We start from the raw sequence: 25,484 nt of genomic DNA on the forward strand, positions 1-25,484 counted from the left end.
ATCTGCAGATGGGGTGCTACTAGTATCACATAACCTCATTTCCTGGCGGGTCAAAGGGGATTTCTTTTTTGGAGATAATATAAAGCATGCGTTGTTAGAGGGTTGATAAGAAAATCTAATTGAATTTCAGACTAGGCGGTGGCCGGTTGAAATCATTGCTGCCTTTTGTTCGTGGAACAGTAAAGCGTTATAGTCACTCACAAACAAAAAATAAAAACAGTCAGAGGCCTCAATTTGGCTCTTGCATTAGTGTTAGTTAAAGCAATAATGGATAAATCAAAGATAACACTGTGCTCAACTGCAAAACAGTGCGCGGAGTAATCTTGAATTATTAGATAACAAGATAAAAATGTATTTCTGCTTCATGCAACAGCAGGAAGACAAAGAGGCGGTTGGTTCGGGAACATATTGTAATGGCGACTGGTGTGTATGTGTGTGTGTGTGTGTGTGTGTGTGTGTGCAAAGAGACAAAAGTGTGAGCGCCATACTTTGCGCCCCTCCGTTTTGCTTACCCATCATATCTTTTGTCTTCTTGAAATGTTTATACCAGCGCCCAAATTCCTGACACTTCGCCGCCGACACATTTGCATAGTAAGTGCTGTTCACAATGGAGGAAATCATACTCTGAAAGAGAGAGATTGATTGAGAGGGAGAGAGAGCGAGAGAGAGACTTTAGATTCTCATTGTGGAAAATGCAGACATAATATTAAAGCTTGTGAAACATGCAGTAACACTGTAGCTTGTCAAAACAAATAAAAGATAGGGACACGGTAAAAACCCAGCACTAAAAAAAAGCCAACTGAAAAGTATCAGACATGCAGTCATTTTGGATCTCGTCTTCTAAAGGTAAAACAAATTAAATCAAGCAAAGGTTTTATCTGTTCTTTTTTATCAAATGCCGTTGAGTTTGTCTGAAGTTTTTTTTTTCATTTCAGAGTGGGTAAATTATAAGGTCAACTGAGTCTGTTGACATCAAGAGCAGGCGGCAGGAAATATATTTACCTTCAAAAGGAAAGATGATAGTGGCTTATTGAATATCAGCATCTGGGGAGTCGGGCGGTGTAAACAGATAAACCTCTTTTATTTTTCCGCTCTTTATTTACACAATCTGTTAAAGACAACCACTTCAAGCACACCGAGGGCCGCACCGAGCGTGTCGTTCTCCGACGCACGTGTGCTCCCATCTCGCCCCTTCACAGTCGATTCTTTGCCCTCTCTACATTTACTTCAACCGCCCTCCTCCGCCTCAGAAAAACAAAGAGCCGATATTTTTCTTTCCCTTCCAGTTTCATTAAAATGAATGTTTTAACACCTTGCCGGCCTCCGGGCGAATAGCGAGGTTGGTGCAGGAGAAATTGTTTTTGATTGTTATAAATATTCAAAAGAACCAAACCATCTGTTTTCAAATTACAGGTATGCCATCTTTATCATTTTCTATAATATATGCGCTTGGAGGATGGCGGGGGGGAACCTTCTGGCAGAGCAGCATGGAGGTACGAGCACAATGAACGGGAAGAGGGTGATTCTGGTTCTCCAGCTTTTCTGCACAAAAGGAGGGTAAAAGGATGGCAGCTGTGTCGTCAGAGAGGTCGATCGAACTCTGAACTCCTGACCTCTCTATGAAAGCTGTGTGCACGTTATCTAACAAACGTCCAACCAGGACACGCCACAAAGCTTTAGACGTGGCATAAATGCGAGCAAAAAGTTCCTAAAAGACCAAGATGGACATGTTTCCTCTGTCAAACAGTAGCAGGGAGGTTGAACTAAAGCTAGTCAGCTGATTTAACCAGCTTCATGTGATACTTCCTTCTACAAACAGTTACAGGATGGACGTTTGTGGCCAATAGAGTGCTGCAGGAATGAGTCATAAAACCCCAAAATAAGTTTTTAATATATATATATTCTATATTTTAGCACTTCCAGTTCCCTCGTCTCGAAGTCAATGGGTTTTTTGAATGGGTTTTTAGTAGGCTGTCAAAGTTAACGTGATCACCACTATTTTCTGCAACGCTTTAACGCAACTTGCGATTTGTAGGTTGTAGCGGGCTCAATTTAAAAGCTACAGTGAAGAAACTGGTATATATGAAACTAGAAAATCTAAGGAATCCATTGGTACCAACTATGTCATACTAGCTTGTCGCGAAAGAGGCTAAATAACGGTCCAAAGTTACGCAAAATTTTGGCGAGAAAAAACTGGCATGGCTATTTTGCTAAAGATATGTGAATGTAAATGGGTTCTATGGGTACCCACGAGTCTACCCTTTACAGACATGCCCACTTTATGATAATCACATGCAGTTTGGGGCAAGTCATAGTCAAGTCAGCACACTGACACACTGACAGCTGTTGTTGCCTGTTGGGCTGCAGTTTGTCATGTTATGATTTGAACATATTTTTTATGTTAAATGCAGTACCTGTGAGGGTTTCTAGACAATATTTGTCATTGTTTTGTGTTGTAAATTGATTTCCAATAATAAATATATACATACATTTGCATAAAGCAGCATATTTGCCCACTCCCATGTTGATGAGAGTATTAAATACTTGAACAGATAAAAAATCTGTGATTAATTTGCGATTAATCGCGATTAACTATGGACAATCATGCGATTAATCGCAATTAAATATTTTAATCGATTGGCCATTGGCTCTTTGTCGAGGGGAACTAGGGCGATGCTAACTTCCTGGTTGGCCTATGTCATCCCTGCACCACTCTATGACAAGACACATGAGTTCATAAAAGCAAGAGTTCTCAAAGACATTGACTGTGCTAGATGCCAAGTCTTAAAATGCAACTACGAGGAAACAAAAGCAATTCAATGTTGAGGGAAAAGTTCAACAGAAGTCACAAAAGACTCCACTAATCATCACGGACGTGACTCTCAACATACCTGCTTGTACCAGGTAGAAACGTGGTTGCACTTTGTTCTGCCCATTTAGCAGTTGGGTGGGAATTTGTGCAAACCCAGCTGTGGTGCATCATGCCGCCATGGTTAAAAAACAGGAGGGTGAAGAGGTCTGCATTTGGACTTGCGCGGTATAACAAAGCAGTCTTTAATAGATCTGCTGAAAAGCCTTCATTCAATGAAAGCCCTGATAGAGTTCAGGTTAGGGTGAGGAAGTCAGAATTGGCCTTTTAATGGGTCATACATTAATGCATGAAGCAGCTCCTTCTTTTGGATTTATTATCGGCATCAGGAAATAGCAACTGCATACTTCTATGGTCTTCAAATGATAATTCCTGTTTATTCATTATGATAAGGCAGTGTAAATCAGAATGAATGGTTTTGTTCTTGATTTACTGCCTTGGGGGAACAAAAAAATATATGGGCTGACGACTGTTAGAGCAGCACATTCCAGTTTAACCTGGTTCTGGTAGCCAACTCCCAAGCCAAAGCTCCATCTAAAAAAAGATGTATTTAAAGTAAGAAGAGTTCTCCTTTACATCGCTGGGATAATGAACTCCTCTCCTCCAGCCTGCCATGTTTTATTTACAGTATATCTGGGCTAAGGCGGCTCCAGGCAACAAACAAGAGACCTGCAGAAGACGGTGTGCCTTTCTCTCTCTCTCTCTCTCTCTTTCCCATCTTTCTCTCTATCTCTCTTGCTCCCTCTTTCTCCGCCATCTTTGACACAGATGTTCTAATAAACGCTCCTCATTAATCAGCCCTCTCCCTCAATACATCACTCTACCTCTCACAGGGGGCCCCGCGTGTATGTGTGAACGAAACAATACACACACACACACACACACACACCTATTCTCTCTCTCGCTCTCCCCGCTGCTCTGTCACACACACATGCATACGCACTAAGTGAAATCAAGCAGATAACCAGAGCCTCTGCTGCCACTGCGGTGCCAGCAGGAGGGCTGTGCTAGGGCTTGTCAACAGGTAGCATGGCTGTGTGTGTGCGTGCGTGCGTGCCGGCGTGCACGAGCGAGTGTGTGTGTGTGCATGTGTGTGGACCCTTTAAGTGATAGCCATCTGCAGCACAGAGAGCTTATCAGCAAGACCAGGAAGTGGCACTGGGCTACTATCGGTCCCCAACATCTACTCCACTCCCCATCATGGGAGACAGGAAGAGAGTGTGTGTGCATGTGTGTGTGTGTGTGTGTGTGTGTACGCGTGTGTGTAAGAGAATAGCGGTGCAGCAGGCAGGTACTGTAGGCACCCAGCTGCCAGCGTTAGAGTGTGGTGCACACACTGGCAAATGCAAACACACACAAAGTACAACCCCTGCAGACAAACACACACGGTGCAGTCGCACAAATGCACACATGCAGATTAACACACATGCACGTTACACAATTAAACACACACACGCACACACATTCCAACTTAGCCTGATGTCTTGAATCAGCTGGGGAAAACGCACATCCCATTTGCAACACTGTTCCTTGTCTCTCGCCAGCATCTAACACAGCTCAATTATGGCACATATCCACCTCAACTGGGATGACCCCTCCCCACCACCACCTCCCTTCAATCTAACACACACACACACACACACACACTGGCAACCAGGTTGCCCCTATGGCTGTCGAGGTGGTTGAAGGCCTGCAAAGATGGCATTTTGATGACTATTTGCTGCTACGCAACGCAGCAGCTGGTGCATCAGGGGCCGCCCAGTGAGAGTAAGCAGGGGGTGGGCAAGAAGAGGTGGTGGCAATGGGAACGTGAGTGGGGTGATGTGGTAGTGGGGGGGGGGGATCTCGTTTGTTGCCATAGTTTCTGCGAACATGGGCAAGGGGGCTAAGCTTGGCAGAGAGAAAAAATAATAAGCCTGATTGCGGCAGGAATCGGGTGAAGTTTTATTTCGGCGGTGCTTCTCCAAGCTGTGACTCTTTACGCTTCAGGTCAGAGTCAGTTCCTCTAGTGGAATGACAATGGCCATGAGTGAATACATTTGCTCTCTCTGAGTTTCCTCATGCCATTTGTAGCCCGAACACACAAAGCATGACTCCCCTTCTACAAAAGAATCAAACTAAATGTTTGACAAGACCCCGGACAAAAGCAGCATTTCACAAAATAACCCCCCACCGCCCGCCCCTCTCTGCTCTCCTCCCCCTCTCTCTCGCTCTCTCTTCAGAGCTCTGTTCAGAGGTGGGCTAATTCTCTTTCACTCACTCGCTGTGATTCCCTCATCTGTTAACCTCTCTCCTTTCGGGTCTGGGATTACGCAGCAGAATATCAAGGAAACACTAATCCTAAAAAGGTGCCAATCTTCTGTTCCCTCCTGCAACGCCCCCTTTCTCCTCCCACTTTTTTTTTTTGGTCAACTCAGAAACCTCAGAGGGCGGGCCAAAACGCTTCCTGTGCGTCTCACCTTGTCAGCGTGGTGACATCACCGGTCACAGGGCAGAGAGTTCATGTATATCGAGGCAATGGACGTCCCTCAATCCTGATAACCGGTCCACTAAACCAGTTAGGTTTAGGAGGAACAAACCACCGCTCTACGGGTGTAGCAGGCCACATGAAACCCCACAGAGTAACAGATGTCAAACACCATCATGGCATAGAACAGAGCAGATACATGGACACCGTCAGGGTAAAGTCACTACATAGCAACGCTGCCAGTTTCTCTTTAAATCACATAAAAACTGGATATGTATTTGAAGTTTACTGCCTTAAAAACAGACATGGCAATAAAATAAATAAAATTATGTCCAGGCAAAATGTAATAAACACTAAATGCGTTTTAAAAAGAAAGGCTTAGAACATATGATTTATATGTGATATCTGTACTCTACAGTAAGTACTGAGTGTTTATACTATATCAGGAAAAATCTGACAGTAATCAAATTTGGTTTAACTTGTACAGTTGAGCATTCTTTTGATTCTTCTGGGTTTAACTATTTACTAGGAGGGATGCACAACAATGAGAAATATAACGGGTTAAGTGTTTGCAGTGACTGAAGCTACCAAGAATCTCGGGATGCAACGATATCGGATCGGATATCGGGCTGATACTGACTCAAATAGCTGGATCAGGTATCGTGACAATGGGGCCGATCTATGCAATATATACAGTACTATATACATTATATACTTGAATGTTAATTGCTTTTTAAGTTTTGACCAATTTGTTGCTGCATTAAAAACATTTTCACTTGAATTGTAATTCCTGTTAATTTTGGTGCAAGTTGCTGGTGTACGATTTATTATTTTAATAATACGATGTTTAAGCCTAGCCTGAGCCTTACACATAAAAGACTGATCCCAGACACTTCCACACAGTGAGGCATACATCTTATTAATTAAACACTGGTATCGGATCGGTATTAGTAAAGAGTGCTACAGGAATGAGTCTAAAACCCGGAAATGAGTTAGCATTTTAGCACTTCCGGTTCCCTCGTCTGGAAGTCAATGGGTTTTTAGTTAGATGCCTTAAATAAGGTCTGTGGTTAACACATGAGTTTAACGTTTTGTTCTATAATATCAATATAAAATACGTCAGCAAATATCCCACTCGGGAATTTTGTGTGTTAAAAAAGACGGTTGTTGGGCGCCTGGGTTAGCTCAGTTGGTAGAGCGGGCGTACATGTATTAAGGCTTGGTCCTGACCGCGGCGGCCCGGGTTCGAATGCGGCCTGTGGCCCTTTCCGCATCCACTCTCTCTCTCCCCCCTTTCAAGACTCTATCCACTGTCCTGTCAATAAAAATGGAAAATGCCCCCCAAAAAATAACTTTAAAAAAAAAAAAAAAAAAAAAGACGGTTGCTAACAAGCGGCTAAATGAGACTACTAAACATCATCACACCGACTCGTCCGCCTTTACAGCCTCGCTGTGTATACTCGCGTTCATGCGACCATGGTGTAGTTCGTTTAAACGTTAGCTTTTTACTTCTGGCGATTGCATTTACACTTCAAAAATCATAAAAGTGGTGTATTCATTTGTGAAGATTATCTTGCTGAACAAAATGTGTAAGAATCATAAACTTGTGTTTGCCTCAGAGTTTATTTTCTGCAATAATCCAAAACCCGATGAAAAAATCCCATCGGCTTTTTGTCGAGGGAACCCAGGGCGATGCTACCTTCCTGGTTGATCTACAAAATTACGTCATCCCTGGAACACTCTATTAGTGATGTCAAAAATATTGAAGTATTTATACATATTGATACTGAATATTTGAAACGGTTTCAATACTCATTTTCTGCAGTATGATATATGGGTACCAGCTGCACTTTCTGCACACCGATGTTTATCTTTTAATAAAAATCTCAAATTTGATGCCCTCAATGTTTTTTTTCAAGGTATTGTATCGAAGTTAGAAATTACAGTATTGCAGCAACACTGCTCAGTATCGGCTGCTACCCAAAGCCCAGGTATCGGTATCGGCAATAAGAAAGTCGGATCGATGCATCCCTCCAAAAATCTACAATGGCTGCCGATATTTCCTGTTTGACAGTAAACGTAAGTCTGAATTTAGGACCAAATTGGTTGTTAAAATACAAACAAGACAGAAAGAAACAGATTCTGTTCAAAATATTTCCAGGACCTTCTTTCATCCTCACTGGAAAGCTAAAACAATCTTCAGTTTAATTTGAGACTAGTTTGAAAATAGCGAATGTGTGTCTGAGGAAGATTGTGTGTGCCTGTGTGTTAGATCCTCTGAGCTAGCGCGTGCTCTCTTCTGAGCCGTCTTCACATATGGACCGTAAACAGGGTGATTACCAGACCGGGCTGGGCTCCGCCTGAACGCCACCCAGGGACTCTTTACATCATCAGCGCACTGCTCATGCCCGGCTAAACACACAAACACACACACACACACTGAGACACAGCCGCTCACACACACACACACACACATATGTACACACACGCAGCGCAAATGAGGGTCTCCAGGTGACCATACGGTGGCCTGGGAGGAGAGCTGGCTTCACGCTGAAGGCACCTACGCACACGCTTGGATCTAAATACACACACGCATGCAAAACACAAATAACACTTTCACATACGCGTCCCGTGCGTTGATATACATCTCACAAACATACTCGAGCGAATACACACAGAAGCACACATATCTCCTCGCAGTGTAACACACACACTCAGACACATTATTGGCCCTTGTGAGAGATATACTGCCGTTTCATTCCACTCACTCCAGAGCTGCCTCCATGATATACTGACTACACTGCCTGTTAATACAATATCTGCGCCAGTGCATTCTATCCAACCTCCCAGCCGACAAAAAAACACAGAATATAACACCTGACATGTGAACCTACGTGCAGCATATCCCAGCCTGAAATGTTGAGAATTAACTAAATGAGAAAAAGAACAAAGACAATCCAGACCGTTCTGGGTCCGGGCCAATGTTTATCTAACAATAACCATACGTTCAACAACACCTCTGCTTTTTGGCTGCCGTTGCATACAAGTGTGTGTGTGTGTGTGTCGGGGGCGGTTATAGGAAAAAAATCATGCGGCAAAACAAATGACAATAGCCATTGATTTGGATTTTCTATGCCGATTCTCTTTCCCACTTGATCAAACTCAGGGCATTTGATAAGTAAAGGATAAAAGACAGTGGTGATGGAGATAGGGGTGTTTGTTTTGTTGTGCAGTATGGTAGCAGGGGAGTTGGGGTTGGGCGTTAATCTTTTTTTTTATTTTTTTTAAATAAGCAGACTGGGCTTCAGCACCTGTGATAAGGGACATTCTTTAGCCAGAGAGCTCTGATTCATGTCTTTGAGTAACTCCTTGAGGGCGTTTCTTACTGTAGAGTGGCTCCATTGCTCGGGCGGCAGGTCCTCCAGCTTAGGACAACTGTGGAGAGAGAGAGAGGAGACAAACGGGGGCGGAGGGGGACAGGGAAGATAAGATGGGGAGAGGAGAGGAGAGGGGAGAGGAAGGGGGGGAGATAGGGATGTAGAGGGAGAGGGGAGAGAGGAGAGAGCATGAGAAACAATTCAGATGGAGAAGAGACAAAGATAGAAAAGGAAAGCCAGCAGCCCTGATGGTATCTTAAATGAAATGATAAAATACACAAGCCACAAATTCAGCAACACAATATCAAAACGATTTAATCTGATTGTAAGGGTTGGACATTCCCCTGATATATGGAGCAAATGGGTAATAACACCAATCTTTAAATCTGGAAATAAATTTGACCCAAACAACTATTGAGGCATGAGTATGAGAGGGGAGTTATCCTGCAGAATCTTTAAGACACCAGACCGCAACACAGTTCCTCGTCCAACGTCATTGGATTTCAAACTGACTCAATCTGGCTAAACAGCCGGACCCTAACAGTGACTGAAGTGCAGATTAATGTCATTATCGAAAAATTCTTTCGAATAGTTTTTCTATAAGGTCGATTAATCGTTTAGTCCTCGTCGAAAAACAGTGAAAAAAGATCATCACAAGTTACCACAGCCCAAAATGACGTCTTAATATTGCTTGTTTTTGTCCGACCAACAGTTAAAACCCCAAAAAGATATTCAATGTATAATGAATCAGAGAAAGAAGCAAAATACGATTAATAGATTATCAAAATTGTTGATAGATTTTCAATTAATTGTTTCAGCTACTAGTGATGTGTTCTGTTGAGAGCTGGCAATTTGGGAACAAAACACTTGTATCAGATGTTTAAAACAGTCCAAGCTAGAGATGCACGGATCGATTGGACAGTTTTCAGCTGATCGGTCATGACCGGTGAGTGTTGAATTTCAGATTTTTTGCCGATCACATTTACACACGTGCCGCATGGTAAACACACAACGTATCGTCGGTGTGTTAGTTCTTTAGGGTGAGTGAAGAAAACATAAAGATCGCAATTTGTGACAACTGCAAGTCCAAAATAAAGCTGTGGAGGAACAATCTTAAAATATTTGTAACAACTAACTTAATCAAAGACTTATTATATTGTAATTCATTCCCATGATGCTGCTCAGAGTAATCAGTGACCAGCACGGAGCTGAACAGCTAACGTTAACGGAGGTCGCATTGACTTGCATTATGACGCGCTCAAGCTCTACTCAGTAGAAATAGAGTACTGAGTATTGGGAGATGGTAAATCATAACGCTGTCATGATGCGTTCAAATGTCGTCTTGTAAAATGTCGTTTTTGGAGAGAAACTTGAATAAATCCAGTTGTTTGAAGGAGATGTTTTCACAGCAATATGAAATAGATATTAGAGAAGGAATTATGACCTGTTTAAAATCCTAACACTAGCTCGAAGCAGCTTATAATACATAATTAAAAATACAAATGCCAATTTAATCAAAGCAAATATTTAAATATAAATACAATCATTTATTTCCTCATCATTTGAATTGTGTGTTTTATGCAAATAACCACTGTACTGTAGATGACGATAACAAAGTCAAAGGATAACATTTAGTTGACGGATAACACTGACTTCCGGATGGTTGAAATAATTTTTTGGTACAGTGGTATAAAAAGTTAGGTCGGAGTCTTGCTGTCAATTATAGTTCTTAAAAAGAAAATCGCAATCGGCAAAAATCCGACTTTTGAAAAAATCGGATATCGAAATCGCCTACGCAAATTGCTATCGGTGCGCCTCTAGTAGTCCAAGCCTGTTTAAAATATATATTGATGAAATGGCCAAATCACTGGAACAATCAGATAGACAGAGCGGTAGAGACAGAGAGAGAAAACCAGAGAGACAGAAGAGCTGAACACACGGGCTACCGCTCTTTTTTTCCTGCTGCAAGCGCCCCTCCAAGACAGACAGATTTCATTTGGCGCATCAAGCAGATGCATCTGGAGATTGCTCTGTCTCTCTCTCTCTCTCTCTGCCTGCCTCGCTCTCTCTCCGTCTTTCATATTCTCCCTCTCTCTCTCTCTTTCTCTCTCTCTCCTGATTGTTCTGATTAGTTAATTACTTTATACAACACATCTGCTGGATTGATGCATGAATTATACATCAGCTGCATGTGGCGACTATTATTTCGTGTTACTTCTACCTTCCTGGCTCGTTGTGCTCGGCGAAACAATTTAAGGTGTTACTGGCTAGATTTCTGCAGCAGTCGGGGCGGGTGGGGTGGGGTTGTTGGGGGGTGGGGAGTGGGTTGAAGGGATAGCGGGGCGGGGAGAGAAAAGGGGAAAACAAATACAAAACAATAACAATACTGACAACAATATGCAGCAAAATCAAAATAGATTTATATATCACATGGAGATTGGCTTTGACGTGAGCTGGTGTTATGGAGTCGTGTGCCGCAGGGATTCAGCTCTACCTGAGAAACACTCTCGATTTCTGGGTTTTTGAAAATGAGAAATATATTTACATGGTGGGTGGAGGAACGTGTACCGAGCACCGGTCCAGTTCACTTCTCGTGTGCGAGACATATGTGCATGTATCGCTGAATTTCGTTAAAACCTGCCTTTGACACTTGACAAGCACGAGAGAGACGTTGAGCGAGGGGTGATGAGTGTACAAATGCATGAGACATTGTGTGTCCATAAATCTGTCAGTTGGTGTGTTGGAAAGCGTTACGAGTGAGGAGATAACAGGAGAGCGGAATAGAAAAAAGGATGCGTGCAACGGTCGAGGCTAACATCTGCTTGTAAGAACAACACACACACACACACACACACAAACAATGGATTTTCCAGAACACCTTAAACTGCTCCAGCAGCTAAGGAAGCCTCTGGGGAGAAGGAAGTGAGCAAGAGGAGGGAAGGAGGGAGAGACGGAAAGGGGTAGTGGAGAAAAAAGACAGCTATCCATGCATTCAAGGCTAGCATGCCGGAAATAAACACAACCTTCTGTATATTCTGGCTGGTGGACGTGTTCACATCAGTCAGTGTGTGTGTGTGTGAGTGAGTGAGTGTTTCATTGGTGGAGGTGGGTGGTGGTGGTGGCGATGACGATGGGGGGGGAGACACAGAAGGAGAGAGAAGGAAGAGGCAGAACGAGGTAGAAAAAGAGTCGGAACAGCAGCTGGCACAAGCCTCCACACCAGTGCCACTCCACTGTGTGAGTGTGTGTGTGTCGTTGTGCCTATGAGCACATACGAGCCTGTTTGCGTCCACGTCTATAAATGCTCGTACGCTCTCGCTGTGCGTGTATAAATACGACGAAAGCCTCACTCCTACCGAGTAGCATTTAGCATACAATATGGTGACACAAGACAGCTAGCAGCTCTCCATGTAAGAGGCTTGTTAGTCTTTATTATTGTATGAGATGTAGATTCAGTAGGAACACTGTATATCTCACTTTAAATAGCCGGTGCAGCCGGGGTTTATTTATGGAACTATTTCAGGTGAACAACCGAGTATTCATCTGCTGCAGAGTCATTTTTAGCCGTGCACAGTCTCCAGTTGCCCACTACATTCATTTGATTCATTTTTATGAAAAGAGCTAAAGTAGTGCTTGCTATCATATATCATTTGTACCAATCTCCAGTGCAAAAAATGCCCTTTTTATCTGCACATTAGTTAACATCACTTACCGTTTAAATGTAGAGCAGCTACAAGAGATAAATCTACCTGACCGTTCATCCCAGTATAAACTAAATCGTTACTATGGTATCTGTGTTCCCATCACTTAACGGTTAAATTGACAAATAAACCAATCAATGTTTCTTTAGCACCATTATGTGAGGAAGTTTTACAATGTTTTTTTTCGCATTTCCTGTGAGAGGTCAGTCTGTTGTTGTGTGTGAGTAATAGAGCTATTCTCAGTATCAAACATGCAGAGGGCATCGGCAGATTGGCACCTGCCTCTGGGCATACAAGACGCGCTATGTGTGTGTGAGCGTTGGAAGACTAATAGGTAAAACTGTGCCTCCGTGTGTGTTAAAGCAATCCAATACTGGTGTGTGTGTGTTTGTGTGTTTAAGGTTATGACACTGCACTTTAGTGGGCGGTAGGCAGGTAAAAAAAAATTGTTGTATGAACACCTACACACAGTTTGGATTGGTACACATGTATGCAAGTGTGTTAGTTTCTAGTATATACTGTAAAGGAGAAACGTGTGTGTGTTGTGTTCTTCTTACCTGTGCAGCTGGATCTTAAGCGTGACCACGTGGTAGACGTCCTGCAGCATGTCAGCCACTGTCGCGTCCGGTGCGTCTGTCACGTATGACAGGGGGACGGGGTTCCACTTCCCCACCTGAATCATACCTGGATGAGGCACATATGCACACACACGTGAACATGGACACACAAAAGCACAACAATGGACACAAGAGAAAACATAAAAACAGAAGAGAGTACATCAGCACAAAGTTCATTTTAGCATCTTAGCTCGCTGTCACTAAACTGCATAACTACTAAAGAATGACTTTATTTTAGGGCTGTCAAAGTTAACGCGATAATAACGCGTTAACGCAAATTTGTTTTAATGCCACTAATTTCTTTAACGCATTAACGCAACTTGCGATTTTTAGGTTGTAGCGGGCTCAGATACTGGTATCATATGAAACTAGAAAAAACCTAAGGAATCCATTGGTGCCAATCACGTCATACTAGCTTGTGGCAAAGGAGGATAAATAACGCTACGAAAAACTGGCAAGGCCATTTTCAAAGGGGTCCCTTGACCTCTGACCTCAAGATATGTGAACGAAAATGGGTTCTATGGGTACCCACGAGTCTCCCCTTTACAGACATGCCCACTTTATGCTGTTGTTGCCTGTTGGGCTGCAGTTTGCCATGATATGATTTGAGCATATTTCTTTATGCTAAATGCAGTACCTGTGAGGGTTTCTGGACAATATCTGTTATTGTTTTGTGTTGTTAATGATTTCCAATAATAGATTTATACATACATTTGCATACAGCAGCATATTTGCCCACTCCCATGTTGATAAGACTATTAAATACTTGACAAATCTCCCTTCAAGGCGCATTTTTAATAGATATAAAATGTGCGATTAATCGCGATTAACTATGGACAATCATGCTATTAAATGTTTTTATTTATTGACAGCCTACTTTATTTCAAAACAGTAACACATGCACAGTATGAATAAAGCCAGCAGCTACACTACAGGCATTTTGGTACCATAAACGCTCCTCATATACTTTATTTGCCACTGAAATCCCAACAACCAAGTCAGAAACTCAAGTGGCGGCCCACACAGCAGGAAGTAAACTTATGGGAGAGGTGGACTGGGATATGTGTGCGTGCGTCTGTGCATGTGTGCGCGTAAGTGTGATGGACAGGCTATAATAAAAGAGCATGCTAAGAGGCACCTTGAAACAGCCAGCCACCCTCAGCCTGCGTGTGCTCAAGTGCAATTAGCAGACCCTTTCCTCCACCTGCCCCTCCCACCCACTGAGTCACTGAGTGTATGTGTATATAAATATATACTGTATGAGAGTGTGTGTGTGTGTGTGTGTTGCTTTCTTACATGCACAATATGTGGATGTGCGTGTAAACATTTCAGTGTGCATTTAAACTGTGTGAACGAGCATACACCTGTGTGGGAATGTGCGTGTGACTTGAGCATCTCCTGTCTGGGATCAGTGTCAGGATGTGTTACTGTGGCTTCAGATCTGCTGCCGGTAGGCTATTATGGTCACAGTGTGTGTGTGTGTGTGTGTGTGTGTGTGTGTGTGTGTGTGTGTGTGTGTGTAGCATGTGTGTGTGTGTGTGAGTGAGGCATAAAGAGTGTGTCCAGAAGTAACAGGATGTCAGAAAACGCTGTAGAGAAGACGCTAATGAGCATTAGAGAGATAAAGCAAAGGGGGCAAAAGAAAAGAAAAGTGGCAGAAGAAAGAAGTAAATGAAGAGATTTGTGATGAGAGTCAGCGAGCGACATGGATGGTTACCTTTGGCCTGGGCCGCTGAGCTGTGGGAGTAGCCCAGCGACAGCAGGGCCATCTCGATGAGCTGGTTGAAGAGCATGTCCTTGCGCACCAGGACGAACTCGGCGTGCTCCTCCTTGCTGTCAAAATCCATGGGATTCTCGTAGTGCTCGACCACACAGAACACGGGCAGCATGTTGCCTGAGGACACAGCAGAGACACGAGTAAGAAACCGAAAGGGGTTCGCATTTCTTCACATGCAAACTTTGACCTTCAGTATTCTGTGTGTTTGCCCAGATTAATATTTAGCGCTGGCGATTAAGTTACACTGAGGTTGAGTGTCAAGGGATTATGAGTGAGTGATTAGATCGCTGCTGAGTGGAAGTACTGGACAGAAATTAACTAAAGGATGAGTTTGGACCACAAAGACATTTTTCATCTTTTATAGGGCTATTTCTATCTAAACCCTCACCTCTTTGTCTCAGTGCCAAACTCTCACATCAACGCGGGGAATCAAACGCTGCTTGGGTGCACAATTTCAGAGGCTGCATTTGTTTTATTTAGAAATGCTTTCCATGATCTTCCTCCTTAGTTTTTCCAAGATGATGCCATAACATTACAGAGATGTTGCACTATGGATTGTTGTGAGTTTAATAAGCAAATGTCTGTATTATCGAGAGAATTATCACCTTTAGCTCAGCGTGAACAGCAGCCACAAAAACGTCTTCCTTTTTGCACAATCAAGTGTTTATTCACTATCAAGGTTCTGGGATCACAGCCTTTCCTTCTGCCTGCCAACCCAATATCATCTTCCCATGATGCAGTGCTTCAAATCCCGTACCACCTCTGCGCCCTGAGGTTTACTAGTCTGTGTCAACAGTGGCTCTGCTGTTAGGTGGAATGAGCAATCCTTGTCCAAAGACTGCCGAATGTTCAAGGCACCCGCTGTGCAAATATCACCCAATATGCCATTTTTTAAAATAACATCCCTGAAATTTAAGGAAGTTTAAGGATCAACGTGGCCTTTTGGAAATGCTGTCAAAGTGTTGATGGAGAGTATCTATTGCTTACTGTACTACATGAATCCTACACTGTTCATGAGGTGGCCTGTTGCCCTACTTTCTCAGTATGTCTCCATCACCTGAACACATTTCTGTACATTTATCGTCCTCGCCGATTAAAATGATTCACATTCTAATATTTTCCAATCCAGGCATTCCAGAAGATGCACACAGCTCTGGCAAAACAATCAATAAGCCGACAGATGCCAGGGAATGTGCTGAAAGAGCTGCTTTTCTCCTCCCCTGATTTTAATAGATAAAGATCTAACAATAAAGACTGCTGTGTAGGTTCATTTGGGGGATCAATACTGGCTTTGTTTCCAGGGAGCCCAGAGAGGGCTGCGGTAAATATTGTTTCGGGCTCGGACACAATGCCCACTGTGAGCCCTCTGCGAAGCCTCCGCGGCGGGTCGCCCGCCTCCCCTCGGCTGCTTCACCCTTTACCCAGGAAGAGGCTCCAAAAAAATGGCGAGAGGGAAAGGGGGAAGAGAGGAGGGGAGAGCTATGAGGAGGCCTGGAGGAACACGCGTCGTAGGAGGCCAAGAGAAGCAGAGATGATGAAGGTGAAAAATTAAGCTCTCTCAGCTGGAGCGCGACACGTAGATTAAAGGAGCAAATAAGAGAAACGGCCCATCCGAGGACACTCACACAGCCGCATTCCAAGAGTTCCTGAGTCCCTCTTGCCCAAAGAAAACCAAACCAGCCAAACAAACAAACAAGACGAGCCGTAGCTGCCAAGTGCTATTACATACAACTCCGAACCTGCAGGTTTTAAACTCATTTCCAACCCACCCAAAAAAGAACATAATCATAAAAAGGTTCATATTTTGGATAGCTTTGCCCGCCGTGTTTTTCACGAGACGACACCAGTTATATTAAAAAGCTATGTCATAATCTCAAAGTAAAGGCTCCCTTTAAACAAGAATGGCTCTTAAAGGACTGAAACTTTCCCTTAATAAACAAATGTCGGAGCAGGAGGGCTGCGGTCGGAGAGAGAGGAGCGGTGACACAGCGCCATGTAGCACGACACAGGAATAATTCTCACTGTGCTCTTCTATTAGCTATTGTCTGGGCAAATAACTGTGAGTGTGTGCAGTGTGTGTGTGTGTGTGTGTGTGTGTGTGTGTAAAGAGACATTGTAAAAAAGAGTTTAAGAGTTTTGGAGAGCGTGCAGGGGGTGGCGGTGGGTGGAAGGTGGTGTGTGTGGGAGGGGGGTCTATTTAAACTGCATTTAAATAGCTTTCCAGTATTTACATGGTTTATTCTTCTCTTACTCGTGCACAAAGGCACACACAAAGTTAGTTCAACTATATTTGTTTCATAATTAGTAGGGCTGCACCCTCTTGGTCGACTAATCAGTCGTTTCGGTCTTAGTCGACTACGATTTCTTTAGTCGATTAGTCATTTTTTATGTTTTTTTTAATGCTGAATGACGTATTTATAAGAAGCACATCTCTGGAGAACAAGATTTAAAGTGGTGTTTCAGTGTGATTCTTTGTGGACGAACTCAGTTTTACAAACCTGTCGATTAAATCAACTAATCGAGTGTTAGTCGACTAATAATTTCTTTAGTTGAGGATAGGGATAGGGGCCGATCCAACTTTTTTCAATCCGATAACGATAGCGATACCTGGGCTTTGGGTATCAGTCGATACCGAGTACCGATCATATACCAGTGTTTAATTAATAAGCTGTAAGCCTCACTGTGTGGAAGTGACTGGGATCTTTCTTTTATATGTGAGGCAACATCAGGCTTGACTTAAACATTGCTTTCCTAACTTTGTAAAACAAAATGTAACAAATAAATACATATATGTAAATTAACTGAATTGTTATTAATTATGTACATAATAAATCGTACATCAGCAACTCGGTAAAAAATCTTCAAAATAACAGGAATTATAATTCAGAAACAGATTGGTCAAAACTTAAACAGGAATTAAAATCCCAGTATATAATGCATATATTACTGTATATAAATATATAGAATTGAATTGAATAGATCGGCCCCATTGTCACCGATAACCGATCCAGCTATTTCAGTCAATATTGGCCCGATACCCAATCTGGTATCGGTATCGGTGCATCCCTCGTCTTTGTAGATTCCTTCATTGATTATTTTGTCAATTATTTGATTCATTAATTAATGGTTTAGTCTAGAAAATGGCAGAAATTAGGACTGCAACTAATGATTATTTTCAGCAGCGATTAATCTGACAATTATTTTCTCAATTAATAGTCAGTCAATGAATCAATCAATGTCAGAAAATAGTGAAACATGCACATGACAGTTTCCCAGAGCCAAAAGCGACATATTCAAATTGCTTTTTTTTGTCCCACTAACCATTCAAACACCCAAAATATTCAGTTTTCTATCACGAGACAAAGAAAAGCTGCAAAAATCTTCACATTTGAGAAGCAAATGTTTGCTTGATAAAATCTATTAATCAATTCATCGACTCAAATTCAAATTTCCCAGAATCCAAGATGAAGTCTTCAAATTGACTGTTTTGTCCAATAAACAGTGCAAACCCCACAAAATTTGCAATCATATGAAATGGAGAAAATCAGTAAATCTTCACATTTGAGATGCTGAAAGCAGCAACTAGTTGGCAATTTTGCTGAATGAATGACAAAACTAAATAAAACACACTCTCTCGCTCTTACCTCTCTTGTGGCAGGTCTTCAGCAGGTGGCCGGTGGGTTTGTACGGGACCCCGGCTAGTTTGGCCCCGGTGCTGCCCAGCCTGGCCCGGCCCAGGGGGCTGCCGTTCTGCTCCAGCCGGGGCAGCTTGGCCGGCGGGGCTTTGGCCTCTGCCATGCTGTTGACCAGGTCAGAGTTCTCCTTGCCCATACACGCCTCGCTGAGATGGTCCATCATTCTCAGCACCTCTGCTCACTATCACCTGGGGAGACACAAACGCAGAACCGTTCAGCCATCAAGCGGAGAGAAGATATGTGTGCGGCATAAAAGAAAGCACTGAAACGTGATACGAGGGGAGTAATGAACAAAATCTTTTGTGTTGATGTCACTGACATGTGAAGACGTGGTGGGACGTTTTTATAGAGCAAAAAAGAAAATGTGCTTTAAGTAATTGAAACCTCTGAGAACACGGCAATAACTGTCAATTCGCTTCAGTTATGACGACTCGGGCCACGGTGACGTTTTCGTGCCGCTGTAATGTTCCCATTTTTCAACACATGTATTATGTATGGGTGTCCCACTAGAGATTCCCATGCGAGAGGGGGCAAACAAGCCCCAGTTTTTAGTGCAAACACATTAATTTGCTGGGAGATTCCACTTGAATGAATACAGTGCAGTTCAAGGAACAAGGTTCTGCTGCGGCGCACGCAGGGAGGGAAAAACGTAATTCGGTTTCTGAGTCACTTCGTGTGGCTTCACATTCATGACGCAGCTCGGAGGGGAAGGGAGGCGAAAGGCCGCAACGTCATTTTTGTTTGTGACAGACGCACGCACACACACACACAAACACACACAGTCAGTTACATGATGACTTTACAGGTGTGAACTTTATTTTTAGATTTTTAGCAAGCGGAAGATATTCATGGAAAGGAATAAGTTCACAACTTTGGGATGATGGGGGGGAAAAAAGAGGCAGCAGCTTCTGGAAACTTGAAAACAGACAGCTGCTGACTCATGAGGACAATCATCAAAAAGTTAAAGATATATAGAGAGGAAGGAAAAGATGGAGGAGCCTCTACTCTATACGGCAGCTTTAACCACAGGTGCTTTTAGTGCAGACACAAAGCTATATTGATTGAGGCTGAAGCTGCACGAATCAGACATTATTTGAACTCACCCCGGAGTAAACTTTAAGATATAGATGGATAGATAGATAGATAGATAGATAGATAGATAGATAGATAGATAGATAGATAGATAGATAGATAGATAGATAGATAGATAGATAGATAGATAGATAGTAACTTTATTGATCCCGAGGGAAATTCAAGTTTCCAGCATCACAGTTCCATAGTGCAAAACATGTTAGTAAAAAGGTAGTAAAAAAGTTAATAGTGCAAAGTACAAAAAAATATACCAGATATAAAAATACAAGGAGATGAAGAAAACTGTTAAAACTGAATATAGTGCAGGGTAACAGCTGAGATACAGGACTATTAAAAATGTGAATATAGTACAAAAAGTGACATAGTGCTGAATAATAAAATATAGGAGATATACAGTAGAGACCAGGGGATTAAGAAATGTCAAATATGGAATATAATGTGGGATGAGAAATGAGGTAGAGAGTTAACAGGGTAACAGCTGTGATACAGGACTCTTAAAACAAAGTGAATATAGTGCAGAAGAGACTGCTAAAAGTGAGTATAGTGCAGGGTAACTCCAGTAGCTTAGTCTATGAAAGTGCACTGTGTGCATTATTATCTGTCCTGCACACCGTAGATGTGTTAAATGGCATAAAACTGCTGTTGTCAAATAGTGACCCCCCCCCCCCCCACCATGCAAAAGATCATGAACTCCTCCATTCATAACATGCAATGAGGCAAATAATAATTCCCCCCACAAAATAAAAGGGGGCCAAAAAGGAATCCAGATACACAGTCCAGGATCCAGGTCAGGATTTTTAAATGACCTTAAAAAACACACACACAAAAGAGGAGTTTATGGACACAGAGTTAAGAAGGAGGAGGAGGACAAGTTGAGTGAGAAAAAAATCTTCCAAACCTGAATCGCAGCACTTCAGCAGCACTTGGGAGCATATATATTTATAACACCACCGTCTTCTTCAAGTTTGGCCAGGGTAGAAAAAGAAAAAACTCCTCTTCCTCTCTCTCCTCTGTCTCTCTCTACGTGTGCATGACAGCAAATCTAAAGAAAATAGTGCTTCAAAAGACGCTTTCTCCGGCTCTTGCAGGCGGTGCTGCGAGGAGACAACAACAACAACAACAAGCCGGCTCTGTGCGAGAGACGACGAGGTCGAGATGGACCGAGGCAGGCGAACATTTGGTAATATAGTGTGTGTTGAGTGTGTGTTGTGAGTGCGTAATGGAGCTGTGTCCGTTAGCTGATTCCGTCCAACTGGAGGAAAAACACGGATACCGATGGAAGAAGAACCGGCACCGACATTTAGCAACACGAAATCGGTTACTTCTGCTGCTTTAGTTCGCACCACAACATCATCCAGCCAGTAGAAGACAGAAAAGAAGCGACGCACCTCTCGGACGCACAGTTCTAATTTCTAATGATAATAAACCTCCGACGCTATAATAAATAAACGCGCAGAAAAATAGCTGAACGTCTGTCGGCTTTAGCTTGGATTTGACTACCGGCTGCAGACTGAAACCTCATGATAATAACTCGACGATGTGCAGAGACGATATGTCGAAACAGGGGGTCAAAAAGTGCCGGTTTACTTTCCGATGTCGAGCATTAGAATAAGGCTTTGCTGTGGATGCATCAGAGTAGTGATAGTAGGAGGTGTCCTGTTGGCTGGTTGGTTGGTTGGTTGGTGGATCCGGACGGAGCTCCTCTTTCTTTCTATATCTCCCTCTCTTCTGTCTCTCTCTCTCTCTCTCTCTCTCTGTCCCCATTAAATTATTAGTTGTATTGACTCATCACTCCTCCTCTCTCTCTCCTCTCTCCTCTCTCTCTGCTGCTCTGCTTGTGCTTTCCCTTTCTCCTCCTCATTTCTAATGCCGAGCTGCTGCTCAGTAGAGAGGGGGGTAAAAAAAAAAAAAAATGTAAGATAGGAGGGGGTGAATGTGTGTGTGTTGGGTTGGTGGAGTGAGGAAGAAATAATCCCCCTTATAATAAAATAATAATGATAATAATAAAAAAAAAAAATCCCTCCGCCGTGTCTCAGGACAGGAAAAAAGTCCTGGTGGAGAGAAATAAAAGTGGAAAAAGAAAAGTGGTGAAGGGGGGAGACAAAACACACACACACACTCATGCATACACACATTAACACACACACACACACAGAGAGAGAGAGAGAGAGAGAGAGGAGGAACGGTGGTGGTGCGATTTCCGGCTGTGCGCGCAGGAATTTTTAATCAGCTTGATTAGAGTGAGGCGGTCCTGCATTTATTACTGAGTAACACACACACAGATGCTCACGTGCACGCACGCACACACACACACCCTACATATATATTTTTTTTAATTTACTTTTGCACAATAAATAGTTTTTATTTTACAAAATATTACACACATCTTAAATATTTATTTGTTTTTTTATATATTTACTTTTGCCTAATAAATAGTTTTTATTTTACAAAATATTACACACATCTTAAATATTTATTTGTTTTTTTATATATTTACTTTTGCCCAATGAATAGTTTTTATTTTACAAAATATTACACAAATCTTAAATATTTATTTGGGGTTTTTTTTTATTTACTTTTGCCCCAAAAAATAGTTTTTATTTTATTTATTTTTTTCACATTCATACACATGATTTGGTCCAAAATAGCAAAAAGGTATAAGGAGAACTATTTGACCTCCAGTCAGTTCTGACAGAGAAAAATAAATAAACCATAACAATAAACTAAAGTGTACCCCAAAATACATTTTTGCATTTACAGACGAGCTTTTTATGTGAAAGCTAGTCCATTTTAAAGTTGCAATTGATAAAATTGAATAACATTCAGCCACTAGATTTATCCGCTTTTTTTCCACTTTTTTTGCACTCTCTATACAGCATACTCTTATATAAAGCACAACACAATATCTACTCGTTCTCACTTAATACAGTGAGGTTTAATAAAGGAAAAAAAAGAAACAGATTTTTCATAACCAAATGCAACCTTTGTGGGTAACACCAAAACCTCAAGTAACTTACATCAGTTAAAAAAAACATTATTTTAACTAACAAGAGTTTGTTAGACTTACTTCTTATTATATATCAAGTTCAAGACCTTTATTTGTCCCAGTGGGGAAATTGGTTTTGCCGCAGTAGCAAACAACAACATCTCATCACAATAAGACAATATACACATACTGTACATTCCCACATACTAAGACACTGAAAAAACTTTATGCTATGAATTAATATCACAAATCACAAATCATTAAGCCTAAAAAAATGGGTTGTTCAAATGGGAAAACTATATATGACTTCATTCTTTAGACAAGGACTATAATAAATACTGAATATGTTTTACATTTATATAGGTATCACTTTATATCTTGAACTCTTAAAAGGACCACATCATGGCAATAATTTAGACTAATAAATATTTATGAGCCTTAAAAAGTGGGAAGGCTCTATTGTCCTTCACACTATCCCTGCTGCTTTCAATGTCAAGATGCAAGGATTACTCAATCTAATATTTAGTTATTGCGTTGTAAATATAGTAAAACACATATATTCTGACATAATATAATCACCAAAGAGAGCATATAAATTCTATTTTTTCAAAAGGGAGTTTATTTTCATATAATTTAGGTCAGTTTAATAGCACCTAGTGTTAATGTTTGCTTTAAAAAAGTAGTTATATACTACAATATAATATAATATGTGACACTGCATCTATGTACACTATGTTCTTGTCAGTAAACAAACAATATAAAGATGGCAGATATTTCCCACCTCACATACTTTACCTACATAGCAAGTCTTACTGTATTATGTCAAACTGGATTATACCAAAATATTAGACAAGCTAATCTCTGTTGATATTGTCAACAGAACCCTGAACTGTCAAAGTGGAAGACGAACTGAAGCGCGAGGTAAGAAAGGAAAGGAGGAATGTTTAGAGGCTGGAGAGCGACACAATCTCTGCAAACAATAGCAAGCTGGAAGGTTTTCTCAAGTTGACGTGCGAGCTATTGTCATTATTTTGTAATTATTTCATGAACCTCTCCCTGCTGGCGGGCTTTGTTGCTCTCGAGCAAAAATATCAGACAAGGTAATCTCTGTTGATATTGTCAATAAACGCCTCGTATGGTGTTTGTACCTAACCTTAAGGTGGCCTAATAATAACTGTTTCACTCTGACACTCAGACTAATATGTGGTGGACACACACACACACACACACACACACACACACACACACACACACACACACATACATATAGGTGATAAAAAAAGCACCAATGCTGTCTGGTAATGTGAGGCGGAGATGTATTTCCATTTTTAGGTATATGACGAGCCAGAGAGGTGAGAGTGTGAGGCAAAGGTCATTGTCAAGACCACAAGGGAAATGTTTTTTACACACACACACACACGAAGTATACTGATATATAAATAGTATGTAGGATCAAAGCAATACCAAAGACGTATTCATTAATTCATTACTGCCACAGATTGAACATTAAGCTTTTTGTTTTTGGCAACAGAGGTTTATAACAAGCAAGGCGCGGTGATGTGATCCGATACCTCTGACCAACATCCACATCAAACGAAAACGAACAAGCGCGTCCGTCCAGGTTGTGTAAGAACAAAAACAGGAAACCAACAGAAAACAGGAAGTGTGTGTACACCTCTATCGCGACGACGAACCCAGAGGTTGTGAGCTGAGCGTGGAAGGTCAGGCTCGTGTGAAATGCTACATAACACTCTATACGTGCTGCTTACTAATAAATCTTTTGCAGGGCTCATAAACTCGCTCTGTGCGAGAGCACAAATACAGCGACGCTACATCGTCTCACACAAAGCTGTTGTTTCATAAACAATGCAACGCCACAGCTTCTCAGCTCAGCTCGACAGTAACCAGCGTCAGGTGACGACGACGTGGTGAAGAAACTCTACGGAAGAACTGTGATGAGAAAATCATTCAGATTTACGGGTGTTTTTGCAGCTCGGTTTTTAGGGGAAATCATGCTGGAGTCCCTTTACAATATGTCTGAAACTGGAACAGATCAAAGAACCAATCACGGAAGAAGTGATGGTGTATCGCTGCGTAGTAGAAATACAGATACACTTCTCATTCAACCTCTAGCTGTGAGACCAAATCATTGTTCCACCCACCCATGTGAGGTCAAAAGTTTGCTCATTTCAAAAAGACATTTGTGTCCAAAAAATGCTGCATTAGAAATTCACAGCAGAAGGTGAAGCTTTTAACGGAAAAAATAATACAATGTGAAACTCACCCTTCCGGACCTGAGATGGAACAATGTCTTGCAATATTGACACCTTAGTTTAGCGCGAGGTGTAAGTTTTGAGGGGGCGGCTGCATTGTAAAAGGGTCCCACATCTGTGGTTTTATTCTAACAGGAAATAGAAGAGTCGTTGAAACTGCTCGTATATATAAGACCCCGACATGTTTGAATTCACGAGCAGAAGAAGCTGCTGCACAGATTCAGTGATCAATTCTTATCTTAACCATTCTCGGGGTTTCAGGGAGCTGCCAGCACTGTGTGCTAAACACAGCTGCGGTGTGCAGTGTGGTTAAATGGCTCTGCTGTGTGTCTGAATAAAGGACCCAAACTGGGGAGTAATTACTATATTTTCAGAGATTCATTTCGACATGAAGAATGTGACAATAATTTCCACAAAGTCACTTAAGACATGAAAGTAAAATTCAAAAAATGAATCATGTTGAAGTTGCAGTCTATCTTGAGCTCTTTGCTACACGATAGGTGCATTAAAGAGAAATCATCCTGTTTTTTTATATTTTTTTATTTAGAAATATGGAATATCACATAATATTTTGTCTCTAAAAAGGATGTGCAGCATTGTACTGTTCAGGTCCATTGGTGTCACTGTGAT

At 41.9% G+C, this 25,484-nt stretch overlaps 1 protein-coding gene across 14 annotated transcripts in view; it reads right to left on the reverse strand.

The window, feature by feature from the left end:
• Window positions 1–25,484, reverse strand: part of satb1b (SATB homeobox 1b) — a 71,441-nt gene that overhangs the window by 37,932 nt on the left and 8,025 nt on the right. For 5 of the 14 annotated variants that reach the window (XM_074652845.1, XM_074652839.1, XM_074652844.1 and 2 more), the window contains exons 2-7: window positions 18,453–18,691; window positions 14,749–14,925; window positions 12,972–13,098; window positions 10,935–10,988; window positions 8,648–8,771; window positions 513–624 (exon numbers count right to left, since the gene is read on the reverse strand). In XM_074652845.1, coding sequence (XP_074508946.1) covers window positions 513–624; window positions 8,648–8,771; window positions 10,935–10,988; window positions 12,972–13,098; window positions 14,749–14,925; window positions 18,453–18,666 — 808 coding nt within the window. In that variant the 5' untranslated portion in view covers window positions 18,667–18,691. Of the gene's footprint in view, window positions 1–512; window positions 625–8,647; window positions 8,772–10,934; window positions 10,989–12,971; window positions 13,099–14,748; window positions 14,926–18,452; window positions 18,692–20,493; window positions 21,454–24,865; window positions 25,092–25,484 lie in introns of those variants that run through there. The other 9 variants (XM_074652851.1, XM_074652840.1, XM_074652849.1 and 6 more) reach the window with 7 other exon arrangements.

This window comes from Sebastes fasciatus, chromosome 12, assembly GCF_043250625.1.
Source record: "Sebastes fasciatus isolate fSebFas1 chromosome 12, fSebFas1.pri, whole genome shotgun sequence".
NCBI classification, from domain to species: domain Eukaryota; kingdom Metazoa; phylum Chordata; class Actinopteri; order Perciformes; family Sebastidae; genus Sebastes; species Sebastes fasciatus.